Genomic DNA, 17531 nt, shown 5'->3' on the forward strand with positions numbered 1-17531 from the left:
TCCATACCCCTGATTGTTTTTGTTGCCCTTTTCTTAACCTTTTCCAATTCCTGTATGTCTTTTTTGAGATGGGGCAACCACATCTGCACGCAGTATGCAAGATGTGTGCGTACCATGGATTTATATAGCAGCAATATGATATTTTCTGTCTTCTTATCTATCCCTTTCTTAATGATTCCCAACGTTCTGTTCGCTTTTTTTTGACTGCCACTGCACATTGAATAAATGTCTTACTGTTTCCTTGTACTCCCGTCTGTCTGTCTGTAACCCTCTGTTGTCTCTTATCTTATCTTTGGGGCAGGGAGTTTTTGTATTTCCTTTTACTTGTTTTGAATTTCCCACCTTCACAGGTGCCGACTTTTCATTGTGCGGGGGGGGGGGGGTGCTCAACCCTCAGCTTTGTCCCAGGCTCCGTCCCCACTCCCTTCCCTAAATGCCACACCCCTGCCCCGTCTCTTCCCACCCCCTCCCTCGAGCACACCATGTCCTCGCTCCTCCACCACCTCCTGACCTCCTGCGCGCTGCAACAGCGGGAGGCATGGGGAGAGAGGGGAGGCACTGATCAGCAGGGCCTCCCATTCTTTATATTATTCACCATCCCATTCCTTTTGCATCCAAACATCTTGTTAGCTTTTTGGCCGAGGTTTTCATGAAGCTCTGATGCCCAGGTCCTTTCTTGAGTTGATACAGTTAATTGAGAGCTGTATGAGGAGTTTTAACTTCCCCTCCAATGTGTATTACTTGGCATTTGTCAACATTACATTTCATTTACCATCGTGTTGCCTATTTGCCTAATTTGGTTAGGTCCCTCTGAAGTTCCTCATGCCTCTCTCTAGTCCTGACTAGCCTAAATAACCTTGTGTCATCTGCAAATTTTGCCCTTTCCTGCTCACCCTCCTTTGCGGGTCATTAATAAATTTATTAAACAACACAAGTCCTTGAGAATGCTTGCTCTTAATCTTTTACCGGAAAGAGAATTGACCATTTAATCCCGCTCTTTGCTTTCTGTCTCTCAGCCACAACAAAGCTTTGCTTCTCACCCCATGGCTGCTTAGCTTCTTTAGTAGTTTCTTGTGCGCAACCTGGTCAAAAGCCTTTTGGGAATCTAAATAAATTAGGTCAGCTGGTTCTCCTTTATCCACAACTTTATTGAGACATTCAAAGAATTTTAAGCGATTTAGAGACACATGATTTTCCTTTGCTGAATCCGTGGTGATCAGACTCTATCAGATGATGATCTTCCAGTTATTTAGTTATTCTGTTTTTAATTTATTGTTTCAACCAGTTTGCCAGGTAAAGATGTGAGGCTTACGGGTCTATAATTTCCCCAGATCACTCCTAGAGTCTGTTTGACTAGACTAAATTGATTGAGTTTCTTTAGTCTCTTATTACAAGGCATGTTTTCCAGACCCCAGATCGTTATTGGAGGTCGGTGTTCACTGCTGTTAGCGTATTAGGTTTTATAAAGTGTATGAGTCAGGACGTCACGGCTCTTGGTGCCATCAGCACTGTGGCTTTGATAGGAAAGGTGCTTTGTTTGGCTGCCTGGCCTAGAACTGCTGGGGGCTCTGTGCCAGTAGGACTTCAAACTCTGGCATAATTTGGCAGCTGGGACACACAAGCTAAGCTGCTGTGGATGCAGAACTCTAGGGATGAGTACTGAGCTGTTTCTATAGCAACCGCTAGCTGCGGTGGCTGGACTCTCTGATCCTATGGTAAAAGACCCCAAAAATTGAGTCAAGTTGTAAAATCCTTTAGGAAAAGGGGTTGTGAGGCACGAGGATCCATTTTACAGAACCCCCCACCCAAACCATGAACCCTCCCACCCCTAAATTGTAACTCCAGGGCACACCAGGAGCACCCAGAAAAGTCTGGCAAAGCTTTGTGCTAGAAAATGGCGCTCGTCTGATTAAGCAAATCGTTTTCAAAGTGCCCCCCCCGCACTGTTCTGAAGCGATGCGTGGGGTCTACAGAAGGAAGAGACACAGTAGCTGCCATGAGGCGTGGCTGATCGGAGTGTTAAAATCCCGGCGTTTCAGGCCCACTCTGGAGTTGGTTGGTGATTCTGGCACCGTGCTGCAGTGGCTTCGAGGAGAGTCTTAAATCAGGCAGAAAAAGAGAAGTGACCATTAAACTCTGTGATGGCAGCAGCTTTGTCCCAGGTTATGGCTAGTGAGCAAAGCGGGCGCTCGTTGGCCCGAGCGGAGAGGAGTGGGGTTCTGCTTTATCACTGGATTCTACTTGGAAATACATAGCCTGGCTCCTGAATGGCCAGCTTCATGCCTAGGTAACCCAGTCCAGCAGGCTGGGGGATGCCTTTTGTGCTGCATATGCCCGGTGAAGAAGGGGCTGAATAGGTCCAGTGGGTCCATTCCCCATCTGTGCTGCCAGCCTTAAACAGGACACTGCACAAGGGGATTTGAGGGCAGCCCCGTGGGCTGTGCTAGTGCCCTGCACCAAAGGTCCGGCAATCCCAGTGAGGGGTGCAGAGCGAAAGCGGATGCTCTTGCAGCTCACAGGTATGTTGGATGCAGCGGGTGGACTGGGGAGCCCCATGACTAGAGGCTGCAACGGTAATATAAATAAATAACAACAATTCCCCGATCCCTGCACAAAGCCAGAGCAAATGTCACCCTGTGCATGCACAGACACCTGAGTATGTGTTCACCAGCTACCCCAGCGGGGGGACTCTACCCAAGATCTACTTGCATGTTTAGGGTGTAGTGACCCAACACCCATGTCCTCCACTCTCTCCCCTGCCCCCGGTTTCTTTCTGGTTCCATCTCAAAATTGCCCTCATGTTTTCCAGCCCCCTGGTGGACTTGTTGAGACCTCCCTCCTTGACCGTATGTTGCCTCTTTCCACTCTCTTGGCTCATTTAGAACCAGCCTGCTCTCCCTTTGTGTAATACGCCCACACCTGGTGCAGAAGCTTTTTAATCTGCAGCGGGAGAAACCTCCCTTTGTCTCATCACTTGAGCATTTCATTTCAAATCTGGATTGAAATTTTGCCTCTCCTCCCTCCCCTGCTCTCCCACAAAAGCTCCGCTCTCCACCGTTTCTCCTTGGTAGCTGTGTTATTTCACTCTTTAAAGCATTTTAGGGATATAGGCCCCAATTCAGCACTGCACTCCTGTCCGCGAGTAACCTTCTCCCTGTTCAGCAAAGCCCCATTCAAGGCAGTGTGCTCAGCTGCTTTGCTGAACAGAGAGAGTGTGACTCATGGACTTCCCTGCTTTGCTGACCTGGAGCTGTAGTGTTGATGAAAGATGCTATTCAGAATACAGTTGCATTTATCTGATACTTCAGCCGATATGGATCTTTTTAACTCTCCACGTGCATTTTTATAGTAAACACCTCCTGAGTGTGTCAAGGAAATCCATGGCCTAACACAACTGCAGTTAAGTGGTGTCACACTTGTGTTACAATCAGCAAACCCGAGGGCTTTTTTCTGAGCGCCTCCCTCTCACCTATTGCTGATGTTTTCTAACACGTGCCTCCGTAATGGAGTGAGTGTGGGTCCTCAGTGCCTGATTCCCCTCTCACTACTTCTCTGCTTGGGTAACTCCAGTGATTTCAGGGTAGAGAATCACCCCCTTGATATTTAAACAGTGGGCCAGACTTTTGCCTGGTGTAACTCCACTGAAATCACTATTTGGCCCAAGAAGTACAGCAATATGTACCGCAGGGAATAGAATGTCTTTTGCCATCTGGCACCATCCAAGGTAGCCCAGTCAGCTAATTCAAGTATCCCTTGAATTTTGCTATAGTGTGATCGTACCTTTGGCTGTTAAGCCAATGGTGTTTGTAACCTTTTATGCCATAGGCCTGGCCTGGCCTGATGAATGTAGCAAAATCCTGTTCAGCTCCCAGTGTCTTTATAAGCATGAAACCAGATCACAGATGCGCCTTTTTCCATCAGTCACTCCTTCTAATGTAATAGTTCCACTGTGTAAAGTCATACGTGCTCAGACCTGGCTGAATTACCTACTTTTTCTCTGAACTTTGTTGCGACTCTGCTTGGGTATTCGGAAAGAGTTTGGAGGTTAAATCTTAAGAATGTCCAATATAAATGTTGCCCAGGGTAAAAGTCCACAGTGTGCTTCTTTGTATCTCTGCTTCCATCTGGTGGACAAATGCTGGCTACTGGTCTTTTTCTGCACAGGGTCCTGACTCAGGGATTTTCCCCAGTCCTCTTTTAGAGCATGTTTGCATTATTCTAAAGAAGAGGTCTTCATTCAGACACACTTGGGACTTCAGCAAAATTTGGATCCAGTTCTGAACTTTGGGGGGTTGGACCCAACTCTAGGAAAAAAACCCACATTCAGTTCACAGCGTGGTGCATGGACTGGGTTTCATACAGTCTGTTTCATTCTGTAAACTCGGTGCCTTGTTGGCAGAATGCAGAAGCTTCCTGTGTTTCTGGGTCTCCACTCTTTAACATTGCAGGAAAATCTTCTAGGTTAGTTTTAAATCGACATGTCAGTGGGTTACGTTTCCTAATCCCAAACTTCCTTGTTGATAATCCTGCTACTTTGCACTAACATAATTCGTTTCATTTCTAGATTATGTGTTTACTTGCGCATAAGAATCTGTTTCCTTGCTAGCCTTGGAGTTAGTGTCAACCAACACTAGGAGGAGGTTAACTAGACACTTAGATACCATGGTGATGGGCACCAGTATAAGATAGAGGGCCACGTTGGTTTGTAAGATGTAAATTCACACTTTTTTTCTGCTAATATTGATGACTTCATGTGAATGAAGAGATTCTAATTGGCCCAAAGAAGGAGGGGTTAGAATCACTTGATACTGTTGGATCCCAGCAAAGAGGGTAAACTCAGATGTGTGAGGCAATCTAGCCCCAGTGCTAGCTGCCACCCAGAAAGACTGAGAAATCCAAGTGGGAATATCCTAACGCTGCATCCCTAGCTTATGCGGTTTGCTCTACTACCTGCACCTTAGCTGATGCTCTGTTTCTACTGTCCTGTGTCATGTCTTGGTCTGAGAATTAGAATTTCTGTGCTGAAAACAGCGTCCAGCGCAAGGCTGTCAGCAAAGTTGTGACTTTCTGCACCAGTGCCAAGGAACTGGGAACGTTCAGGTATTTTACTGACTCGGAGTGAAATTGTTGGGGGAATGTTATGCCCTCAGGGGAGCCATGGAACTGCTTCTGCCCCTTATTAGAGAGACAAAGTGGGTGAGGTAAGATCTTTTATTGGACCAATTTCTGTTGGGGAGTGGTGTCTTTCACCAACAGAAGTTAGCTCCAGTAAAAGATATTACCTCACCTGCCTTATCTCGCTAATATCCTTGGTCTGGCGCGCATAGCTACCCCTTATTCACCATGTAGACAATGCCACAGTTAATCCTTAGAAACACATGCATTGCCATACCAGCTAAAATCACTTGTCCAGCAAATCCATCGTTCTACCTCTGGGTGCGACCAATGTTTGATATTTCAGAGTTAAACAACCGTCTCGCCCTACTAATACAGCTGTGCAACTCTGCAGTGCTGTACATGTGGGAGAGCTGGAGAGCATGCTGGGTGCATGTGTCTTTCTGCAGTTCCTTCCTGTCCCCCCCCCCCCCCACCTGATCAGTTTACGCCTTAAAGCATAAGATTCAATTCCCCTATTTTAGCTCACGTTAGGCAGGTGCAGACTCTAACCTCATGCTGTATGTGGCTTTGTTTGCTGGTTGGTTCCTAAAGTGGTGACACATTGGGATCAAAACCAGTAACTTACAGAGTCAAGACACTTCGGGGTAGATCTTGACCCTGTTGGAGTCCAGAGTGAAACTTCCTTTGACTTCATTGAGGGCACAATTTCACCCATGGTTCATCAGATAAATCACCCCATCCCTTTACTCTGAAAGTGGCTGCATGGCCCCTTTTCACTGACAGTCATGGGTGGGTCTGGCTTCTGGAAGGATGCAGTTTTATTGCCAGAGGGAAGCTGCTGCAGCTGGATTAGGAGCCAGGAATTCTTCCATTAACCCTACTCTATGGTATATTAGCTCTCTTATTTTTCTTCTCCTTCCGCATTGTCCTCTGCTGAAGAAGAAATTAAGGAGGGCAGGGTGGAGGTGAAGTAGAGTGAATACTTCCCCATCTTTATGAAATGCTTTGAGATCTGAGGATTAAACATGCTGCATCTAAGAGCTAAGTACTGATATTACTGTATGCATTTTGCAGTACACCAGGCCGACAATGAAGCATTCCCTCTTGTATGGACACTAAAAGGGCTGCCTGTGTCTCTCAGTGAAAATGACATGCACTTTTTGGTAACTTCAGCAAGCAGGGTCTAAAAGAGTGACAGCGTCCTTGAAGGCACACAATATTCTTTGTCAGGAACAAGAGCACCCGGAGCAACCTTGTATTGTGCAGCACTGCATATCTCCTACCTGGCGAAGAAAACAACAGCATCCTTCAGAAAGCAGTGAATCTCTTTCATTAGCTGCAGAGAGAATAGGATTCCTAGTGTCAAAGCTGCTGTCAACTGATTAAAAAATTCTAGTTTCAGCAAAGACATTTCCTGTCTCCGTAACCTCTCCTTCTAAACTTGGCTGAGAGAGTCAGAAGGTTCACTTCAAACAAAAAAAGACCACTCTTGAGTGTCCAGAAGTTGTGCAATGCGTATACACACTGGATATAGATATATCTCCCTATGTCAGTGATTCCCAAACTTTAACAACCTGCAAACCCCTCTCACTAAAATTTCAAGTCTCACGAACCCCCTCCTAAAAATGAATATTTCCAGGGATTTTCTCCTTTACCTGAGTATAAATTATAAAAGCAGTGATTTTGGAAATATAAAATTTGTTTTTATGACATGTTTATTACACACTATTTATTATTAAATATTATTTATCATGACAGGATTTTTATTACATTATGAAAATGGCAACACTCTTCCAAGATCTCACTTTCATAGCTTGTATCACTTTGATTAAGCCTGTTTTAAGACAAGGCTCCTACGTCTCATCAAGGAGCATCAGATGTGAAACAGCAGGAAGGTATTTAAGTAGCCAGCGGTCTTGAGCAGTCCAGGCAAACAACACACGTTACAACAAAGCTTACACTTGTTCTTCATAATAATTTTAAAACAATACTAGCTGCCTATTTAATTTTTAAAAAAGCAAAAAATATCCACCTCCCTTTCCATTTCTTATAAGGAGTCTTGAAGTTTAAATCTCCTCAGTGTGATAGATAGGCTTGCACTGATCTGCTTAGCTATTGAAAGTCCAGGGGCTCCGGGCTCCTGGCCCCATGCTGCCCAGGGTTCCTAGGGACAGCTCTGTCCGCCATTAGGGAATTTTTTCCCGAGGACCCCCTGTAATATTTCACGAACCCCCAGGGGTTCATGAACCCCAGTTTGGGAACCACTGCCTTATGTGAATGCATAAACACTTTGGATTATCTATACATACATCTATACCCTCTGTGTGTTGTATATAATATATATATTTTGACTTGTTCTTTGTGCACAAAGATGAAGGTGTGGTGTGGCAGAGAACTGATCTCTCAGTGGTTGACTTTAAAACCTAGCAGCTGGTTATCAGAATGTCCGTGACAACCTTTCCATATTAAAACCAAAGAAATCCACCTTTCTGCTTACAGACAGGATTCAGCTATTAATGGATAAAGTAATAAATGTGAACACAAACAAAGAATTTCTAGTATTTTATTCGGCAGCTTCCTAGGAATCCTTAGAAAACCCTTTCCTGATCACAGTTCAGCGCAAAACTTTGCCAGCTTCAACATTGTGGAATTTGGCCACTCATTTTCTGCACCCAGCATTTGCAGCTGGGCTCAGAACCCCTTGAAAATCTGGCCCTTTGTGCTGGTTAAAGGGACGCTGTCAACTAGAGTCTCAGTTTTAAGTAATTAAATTGAACTTTTGTTCTGAAGACAAAAATAATAGCGATGAGGGCTGCTTACCAGACTTAATGTGACGAGAAATTAGATGGACCTAAGATGTAGATTCCAGATCAAACTTTGCATTGGGATTCCTCTACGTATGGGCACGTTCAGATCTCGGGTTCTGGTCTGGTCCATTGTAGAGGTTCTGAACCACAAAGTGCCTGATACTGTTATTGGAGCTAAGTGGATGGGACCTGGGGTTGGTGCAGAATTTCAGTGGCGGTCCAGGCGTGCATCCACTTTCACTCACATGGATCCGATTGCAGGATCGGGGCAGGACTCTAGATCAGGTTCTACACTTTCGCAAAGTCCCACAATGTTTGGCTGTGGGCTTGCGGTTCAGGGCTTGACTTGAACAGAAATGTTGGTCTGAAATAGAAACTCATTCCCGTGAAGTCTTGCTTGTCAATTCCAAACCCAACCACATGGCACTCCTGTTGGAGAACCAGGAAGTGAAAGTAACCAGAAACAAAGGTGAAATTGACCAGACCAGTTGAGTGAACTGCAAAAAATGTAACAAACAGTGTAATCAGTGAGGAAGAAAAGTCTGTTTTCTGTGTTGGTTTGTTCTTGAAATGGAGGTGAGGAATTTGCTAGTTTTTAATGTAAATGGAATGTGGACAAGACTTCTTTAAAGAGTTTCTTTTATCCCTCTTTTATTTTTTTCTGGGTGTATTAGGTTCCCAACCAGCAGTGACTCGAGATGTCGCTATTGTTGCTGCTCCGGAGAACACCACAGTGGTAGTTGGAGAGAGTGCAGTCATGGAGTGCATGGCCTCTGCAGATCCCACCCCATTTGTCTCTTGGATACGACAGGGTAAATGAAGATAATTATTCTTTTGATGTTGAGAGGAGTCTATGGACACTTTATTTTTAAAATCTATTAAAGGGGAAAGTGCTGTGGAAGAGAGGGCACTTTTTAAATTGCTAACAACCATATGGGGCTGCGTACGCGGTGATCTGGAGTGTCCTTCCTGAGCTGGGATTACTAATTGAATCTAAAATGTTACAAAGCATGCAACTTATTTTATAGTTGTTTGATCTGTAAAATATATAAATTCTGGTTACTTGATGCCTTTTGATCTAAATTAGTCATGGCAGTATTGTATGAGCCAGAGCATTGAAGGTCACCGTATAAGGGTCAGGTTGATGGCACTTCTTTTGTAGCGGTTCGGAAAGGTTAGTGGGAATTCTAACACATCTGCTGTTGCTTTGTAAAAATAACTTTTGTTATCTTGCAGGATTATAAAATGTGATAAAGATTCTTTAGTCATTTAAGGGGCCTTGTTTTCAAAAGTAAATCCTCTTATGGTCAAGATAATGAAGGTCTGAGAAGGAGTAAAGATATCATTAAGTGCCTATAAACGAGCCAGACTGACTTTCATGTGTCAAGGGCTGATCAGCCTAAATCAGAAGTAGGGCTGGTGTAACCATCACTGAGGTTGTGTCGGATGTTTCACATGAGCGATTAAACATTGAAAACATTGAAACTTGCCATGTGGGTTCTCAGCCCAGGAACCGCTTATCAAAAACACATTGAAAGAGTTTTCAAAAATCTATGTTCTGACATAAGCCTCTTTCCTCCCCCTCATAACCATTTAATCAAACCAGTCTTTAGCTGTAACTTGCCTGCTCCAGTGGCTCTTCGTTAATGGCAATGTTTTTGGATGTGCTAATATTTCCTATCCTTCCCCCACCCCCCCCCCCCCCCCCCAAAAAAAAAAAAAAGCTTGCAGGACTCAGTGTGGGGAATAAAAACGGGGATGATTAATCATTGAGTCAAAGCTGGAAGCTTGCATTTCATCCCGTGTACTTAAGACATAATTAGCAATACCCATCTTTCCCATGCTACATAATTTATTCATTGCTACACCGAGAGCGGTGAGAGCCCAGAGTATTTGTAATCAGAGTCAATTAGCACAGCGAGAGTTTGGGTGTTTTTTGTTTTTTTATTAAATGGGTGGCACATTTTCTTTCAAGCTTTGGTTTTTAAATGTTTGTGCCGTGTCCTTGGTTTTTCAGTCTGAATGTCCTTGGCTTAGCATGGATGAGCTGATTGGGCCTCATCAGTCTTCATGTGGTTATTAAAATAGATTTGGCTCCAAAATGGCAGTAAAAAGCAGGGCTGAGAGACTCTGGATGAGTAAAGTCCTGTAACGTTGAGGATTTCAGCTGTAGGTTACCAGGTCAAACTCTGCCACGGTCGGTATTGTCAGTTCCATCTGGGATCAGATTTTCAAGTCACTTGTGTTCAGGCATGTGTGCAAAATGTGCCTGCAGTTGTGTTCCTGATTTGAACGCCTGGGTACTGAATTGTCAGCCCATCTGCAGACCGGGCAGTAAATGTGAGGGTGTGTAGACTTTGCTCACAGCTGCGTTCCACATCGACTGTGCTAAGTGAGTAGCCCTTGCTACTCGGAGCGCTTAAGCCACCACTCGGAGGAGGATGCATCTGTGTACCCTGAAGGCAGGAAGCTTCAGTCTCCACATCCAGCCTTGACTGAATGCAGCCAGCAGTGGGCTGTGGAGCCAGGAAGGCGTTTCAGCCTCTGCTTTCTAGGGCAGTGTCTTTGGAGGGGGGGGGGAATGGCAGAGCTTCCAGCGGGTGTGTTCTTGCTTGTCGTGTATCGCAGCAAGGATGAGAAGTTGCAGAAGTAGCAGGGATGTTAGCAGCAGTGCCAGGGTTGAAAGCAACCGCGGCTCTTGTGCGGGGGAGAGGAGGCGAGCAGCATGGTTCCTCACCGTGCATTGGAAGCTGGTGCGTTATTTTTGAAACCTAAAACAAAGCTCTAAAATAGTAAATCATGCATGAGTGCAAAACCTGAGCCCCCTCTGCCCCGTCTAGCTCAGCCTGGTAGCTGGCAGGTTGGATTTACAAGCCCCCAGAGAAGCCTCTCCTCCTGCAAGCAAATTCACCCACAAACTCAATCTGGCCCAAAGTCTCCTTGCTTTGCTTAAACCCTGACACCGAGCAGGCTGGGGATTCCCCAATGGAGGGGATGCTTGGGTCGCGTCGTGTCAACGTCGCTGGCTCCAGGCCACCGGCTCCCTCGGAGGTCTGTTGGGAGCAAGGTGGCAGCAGGGGCACTCCACTGAATCCCTGCTTGGCAGAGAGGCCAAGAGTTGATTTAAATTACACCCAGGCCATTTTAACTCCTGGCCAGCCCTGAATCAGGGTGTCGTCCCCCCGCTCTCTGCTCTTTGTTCTGCGGAACTGCCGGGCCTCTGGCCCAGCATTGCTCCTGGAGCTTTGCAGCAGCGACGTTACAATTAAAGGTGTTCTGAGAAGGCACGGAAACTGGGCTTGTGCCATTTTCTCTTACGCACCTTCCGAGGCCCTGAGAAGTCCTCCAGCAAAACCAGGCAAGGGCAAACGCAACTCCCCGTGCCTTCAGGGGGAAGCTGAGGTTCTCATCACTCCCCAGGTTCGGGCCCCAAAGCCATTTATCACTTTCTCCAAGAACTCTCTCTCTTGGCTGAAATTTCTCATGCCAGTCCCTGGGTCTCCCCTGCTTTCAAAGTGACAGTGCTGTGCATGGCAGTGTCCTAGCCACAGCAAGAAACAGACCAGAAGTCTTCAAATGTAGCTCATCTGACACATCTTTCAGTTCCAAGGCTCATGTCGGTTAAAGGCTCATGTGGAAAAACAGCCTTTGCTGTTCATGACAGGGTTAGGTTTCAAAACCAGGCCAGTAAATTCCCATGTAATCAAACTGGCTAATATGTTACAGGTCAGTAACCAGAGCAGGTACATAAAAATTTATTAGCGGGTTTGGCAAATTCATTGCATCCTCCGTGTTGTGAGCCAGTTCAGTACAGCTTCCAGGAGCCGGACAGGAAAAAATCTCTTCAGTTAATGGTGACTCAGTGCTCTGGCTCCTTGTAAAATAAAATGTGCTTGTGGGGTTTTTAGCAGACAAATACACGCTGGATTCCATCCCTCAACCTGGTCCAGTAGGCATGTAATAAAGCAATTATCTTCTTCACATATGTCAGCCTTAGATATGGTCTGAATCCAGACACCCCGGAGCATAGGCTCCAAGTCAGAACTTCTTGGCTATAATGGACTAAACCCAGATCCGAACTTGGGATCTGAGTCCATCCCTAGGAGAAACCCAATGGTGAAAATGGTAAGCGCGGGCTATCTCTTCTTCTCAGCCACTACCCCGTGCCAGCGCAATATAGGTTCTTCTTGGGGAGAGCTGGTGTTCGCATTAACTATGAGATTAAATCCACACCACAGCCCTGCACCTGAAAGATGCCATCCATTGCTCAGCAGCAGAACAACTTTGACTTTCATTGTAGCAGAACACGTGCTCTGCTACAGTTAAGGTTGATCTGAAATTGTTCTGTAGCATCGATGAGTGTAGAGTGCTAGCATGAGCATTACTGACATGTTGGGGCCACTGTTAAGGTTGTTTTACGGGGGTGATATTGGTATAGTTCCTGTTTTTCAGAGGTTTACGTTAGCTAATCTCCATATTCTGGAAGGACACAAGGCTTAGCTGGCCAATCTTAGCTCTATGTTAATGATGTTTGGGGCATTTAATTTTTTATCATAGAGACCATTAAAAAATTGCTTGGATGCAGCATTATTCTTCTGGCTGGTTCTGCATTAGGAAGTAAATTAAGTTAATTAAAAGTTATAGAGCTAGAAGTGGCTTCCACGTTTTCCTCTGTTCTCCTTCATTTATCCAACTGAATTGCTCAATTAAAAACTGCCTCTAGTTTCCCGAGGTTAGCTATTTCATTTATTTACTTAAAGGTTTTTCCAGGGCGCTCATTGTCCATGTGTCCAAGCACTTCACAAACAATGAAGACTCTTGACAACCATTGGGAGAAGCAGGGAAGTAATACTATCTGCATTATCCAAGGCAGAAAACCAAGGCACATAGTGATTAAGTGATTTGACTGAGGCCACACATGCAGGAAGTCAGTGGCAGAGATGGGAATAGAAGCCATTTTATTATTAGTTATATTACAGTAGTATCTCAAGTACAGTCAGAGCAGTACTGTTTTGTGCTTGGTGCTGTACAGACATGTAGTAAGAGATTGTCCTTATCTCAAATTGTTTCCCGCCTAAATAGTCAAGACAGATAAAGAATGGGTGAGGGGAAAAAAAGTGCTATTTATCCCCATTTTACAGATGGGAAACTGAGGCCCAAAGAGACCAACTGATTTGCTCAAGGTCATGTACAGAGGCAGAGATAGGTGATGGTTATTAGTTAAAATCTGGAAGCCCTGGTGTCTCGCCGGGATCCCTAATGTAGGCTTTACACCCATGGTGTGTGTTTTTGTGCTCCGCAGACGGGAAACCTATTTCCACGGACGTGATTGTGTTAGGCCGGACCAACCTCCTAATTCCTCGGGCCCAGCCCCATCACTCTGGCGTATACGTCTGTCGGGCGAACAAACCCCAGACCAGGCAGTTTGTTACAGCTGCGGCTGAGCTCAGCGTCCTTGGTGAGTTGACAGAATAAACATTTCAGATGTAAACACCACTCCGGATAATTGCTTTTCCCCTAAAATCACATCCAGAGGCTCCCCCAGAAGTGATACTCACAGCTCCCTCGCTGTGTCTAAGAGGGGAACGTAATTAGATGAAAGCCATCAGGTCCCAGTTATTCAATCCGAGCGTGGAATAGTTCTCGGTGGCATTATTACCATTTCATTTTTTTTTTTTTTACTCACTGAAGCATTTTTTTTTCCTTTTTGCAGAGTTCCCTTGTGAAAATCAGTATCAGCAACTAACTTCCAGTATTATGGAAGCCGTTGGGGAGAACAGCCTAGGAACCGGGAGCGAGTTGATGCAGATTTTTGGGGGCTAGTCTAAATTAAGCCTCAAGAGTTTGCCTGGCAAACCCTACCGTGTACCTGGAGCTGTTTCAGACATGATGTGGCTTGGGAGGAAAGGGCTCACCTTGGCTTTTTCTTTTTTTAACCTTCATTTCTCTGCTTTTCTTTCAGCACCTCCCAGCATCTCCCAGTCTCCCGAAACCATTTCCCGCACCCGTGCCAGCACTGCCAGGTTTGTGTGCAAAGCAGAAGGGGAGCCAGCCCCCGTCATCCACTGGCTGAAGAACGGAGAGCCCATCCTGTCCAATGGCCGGGTGAAAATTCAGAGCAGTGGCAGCCTGGTGATCAACCAGATCGGGCTGGAGGATGCTGGCTATTACCAGTGTGTGGCAGAGAACAGGCTGGGGATGGCATGTGCCACGGCCAAGCTCTCGGTCATTGTGCGGGAGGGCTTGCCGAGTGCTCCCAAGAAGGTGTCAGCAGTCTCCCTGTCCAGCACCACTGTCTTAGTGTCCTGGGAGCGTCCAGAGTACAACAGCGAACAGATCATTGGCTTTTCCCTGCATTATCAGAAAGCCCTGGGTAGGTGCTTGCGGTTTGTGTAGCTGGGTTGTCCACCGCCACCGTAGAATAGCGGTGATAAAACGAATCCACGCGCTGCATGTCCCCCTTTGTGGGCTTGTGCTTCGTTATTTATTTTTTAACGACATCTTGCACAGACAGGAGCGGCTGTTCATGTGTTCTTATCATGTCAGACAGGGTGTGATCAAACTGGGTGTGCTTAGCCTGAGAGTTCAGGCAGCTGTACTGTGGTGTTTGCAGCCTCTCCAGAGAATCTGCCTCTCATACCATTGACTTCTCCCCACGAGGGTCAGAGAAATCTAGTGAGTCAACGGGGTTTCAGAGCACTTTACCCTAGGATTGTTTTGGAAGCTCAGTTTGTATGGCTGAGCTGCACCCCAGCGCCTTAAGACCACCTCTGGCTCTGCTTACCCACTTTTACTGCACTTTTGCACGTGCAGTTCATTGCACCTGCCAGTTTTACACATCCATATTGGGCAATTGGGTGCCCATCTCCCCATTCTGTGCATGCAAGTGGCCACTTTTGTGATGCAATCAGTTGCCTGACCAGAAATGGCCGTGCAAAAGTGGAAGCCTGGGATGAAAATTTGACCTTGAGCATCTCTGAGAAATGCACGTTTGAAACAGGCCCCGGTGAATCCCACAGATGCAATGAAGAAATAACCATGCTGGGATTCTAATCTGGGATCCCAGCCAGACTAAGTCGTTTCCTACCTTCCAAATCACTATTCTGACCTCTGGATGGCTGTGAAAAACTGAAAGAAGAGCAGGTGACCATCTAGAGTGTGCTCACTCGGACACGACTGAAAATTTCACCCTCGGAGATTCAGGAGCTTAAATCCCATTGATGTAGGCACTGCTGAAAACTTTTCTGTTAGTCTTTATTCCATTAGGACACTGCTGTCCTTTTAATTTTAGGTACATTTATTACGATTAAGGCTAAGATTTTGTCACGGATATTTATAGTAAAAGTCACGGACAGATCACGGGCAAAAAAGAAAAATTAACGGAAGCCAGGACCTGACCCTGACTTTTACTAAAAATATCCCTGATAAAATGGGGATCTGCAGGTCCCCACACTGCTGCAGCAGGGCAGGTGCGCAAGGGCTAGGAGCCACCTGCAGCTCTGGGGGCCCCCGCTGCCCACGAGGGTCAGGAGCTGTTGGGTGCCCCCGCCTCCCGCAGCTCAAGGGGCCTGCCATGGCGTGGAGCTCAGGGTTCCCCCCCACCGGCAGCTCCAGGGGTTCCCTGCCTCCTGGTGCGGCCAGGAGCTCGGGGGTTCCCCTGAGGCAGCCAGGAGCTTGGGAGTTCCTCCACCACCAGCAGCTCCAGGGTTCCCTGCCCCCTGGGGCGGCCGGGAGCTTGGGGGTTCCCCCACTACTAGCAGCTCCAGGGGTTCCCTGCCACTCGGGGCGGCCAGGAGCTCGGGGGTTCCCCCACCACCCATGGCAGACGGGAGCTGCAAGGTAATCCACCGCCTTCTGCATCAGTACCCCACAGTTCTCTGGCCCCACAGGCAGCGGGGAACCCTGCAGCTTCCAACCACTGCAGGCTGAAGTCACAGACGTCGCGGAAGTCACAGATTCTGTGACTTCCGCAACGTCCGTGACTAAATCGTAGCCTTTATTATGACCAGTGAATGTACAAAACGCCAGAAAAACGCTTGGTGCCAAGGGGGAATGACAGTGACTAAAACAGTCAAACTTGGGTCCCTAAAGCTAGGCGCCTGCATCTACAATCTGAATCAGGGGTCTGACTTTCAGAGAATTTAGCTGAGACTCTCCCACGTCTGCGGATGTCAATGGGAAGCAAGAACTCACACGAATATCAGGCTGCTTATTTAGGTGCCTTAGGATGGATTTAGGTGCTTAACTTGGGCTAAAATGTTCACACCTAGTTATCTAATGTCCTGCCCCAAGAGCTCAGTGCCTAAGTTATGATTTGCCGGAACATGACGGAGGAAGGTGGCAGGCACTGGGCGGGGTGACAGAGGGAGGACAAGGAGAAGCCATAGTGGTTTCAAAGAGGAAAAGCTACCGTTTGTAGGCTTTGTGGAAGAGCTGATTTTGGACTTGACGGGTGTCTTGCTTCCTGTTCGTTGTACTGATGATGGGTTTTTGCCTTGTCTCCAGGAACTGATAATGTGGAATACCAATTTGCTGTCAATAATGATACCACTGAGCTTCAAGTGAAAGACCTGGAACCCAATACCAATTATGTTTTCTACATGGTTGCGTACTCCCAGCTTGGAGCCAGTCGGACGTCCTCTTCCATTATCGTGCGGACACTGGAGGACGGTGCGTTGAGTAGACGTGCACGGGTGTGTCTGAAAGTATTCTCAAACAATCCAGTAATTGTTACGCTTTGCAAATGGAGACATCACAAAACACCCTACAGACAATGGTGTCGGCTTGCAGAAATCCAGACGCACTGTGAATGTGGCCTGTTGCCTCTGGATATTTATTTACGCGGTTTTTTTCAGCGAGTGGGGACCAGTGATCTGCATGGGCAGCAACAGGCATTAGATATCATCCTGCTGTCTTCTGATCCTGGTGCAGTTGACACACAGGCACCATTACTTGAACTGCATTCAGCTGGTCTGGATTTTTATTTAGGTAACAATGATTTTGCTCCATGTGGACTGGATCCAAAGCCCACTGAAGCAAATGGAAAGACTCCCATTGACAGCCAGCAGCTTGGGGTCAGGCCTGCAGTCAAGTCTATTAACAGATTCTATTTTGCATTTATATCGCCTTTCATTCGAAGTGTTTCAAAGCGTTTCTGAAACTGTATGTACCGAACACTGCCAAAACGCAGACGCACACGGGCTGGGGGGCACTGGCCAGCTAGCCCATAACATGCTGTAGGACATTAAAGGGAATTTTTTGCCAAGTACCAGGCAAACCCCTTCTGTTATAGGATCTGTAATGTCCATACAGAACTGGTAAAGTTTAATCGGAAATTCACCCACTTAGTAAACTGCATGATCTGTGTAATGGGGAACAGTCACTGCTGGTGGTGCCCCCTGGTGGCTGGTCAGGGGATCACGTCTTGTACAGTCTAGTGCCCCTTTCCATCAGTCGCTCTGTCGCTGCAGTGTCTCTCCTCCCGTACTTCACCGCGCTCGCTCTTCATGACCCAGCCCTCCAGATGGGTCACTTCCTAGTCTTCCCCCTCCGGGGTCCCAGAGTCCCTCCGGACCAACTGTCCATACACTGGCCCCGTCTTCCGTG

General features: G+C 46.7%; 1 protein-coding gene across 3 annotated transcripts in view; it reads left to right on the forward strand.

Annotated features, from left to right (window-relative positions):
• Positions 1-17531, forward strand: part of IGDCC4 (immunoglobulin superfamily DCC subclass member 4) — a 178991-nt gene that overhangs the window by 114983 nt on the left and 46477 nt on the right. For all 3 annotated transcript variants that reach the window (XM_044980919.1, XM_044980920.1, XM_044980921.1), the window contains 4 exons: positions 8600-8737; positions 13228-13383; positions 13888-14298; positions 16431-16595. In XM_044980919.1, the coding sequence (XP_044836854.1) occupies positions 8600-8737; positions 13228-13383; positions 13888-14298; positions 16431-16595 (870 nt within the window). The remainder of the gene's footprint in view (positions 1-8599; positions 8738-13227; positions 13384-13887; positions 14299-16430; positions 16596-17531) is intronic.

This window comes from Mauremys mutica, chromosome 11 (genome assembly GCF_020497125.1).
Source record: "Mauremys mutica isolate MM-2020 ecotype Southern chromosome 11, ASM2049712v1, whole genome shotgun sequence".
Lineage (NCBI taxonomy): Eukaryota > Metazoa > Chordata > Testudines > Geoemydidae > Mauremys > Mauremys mutica.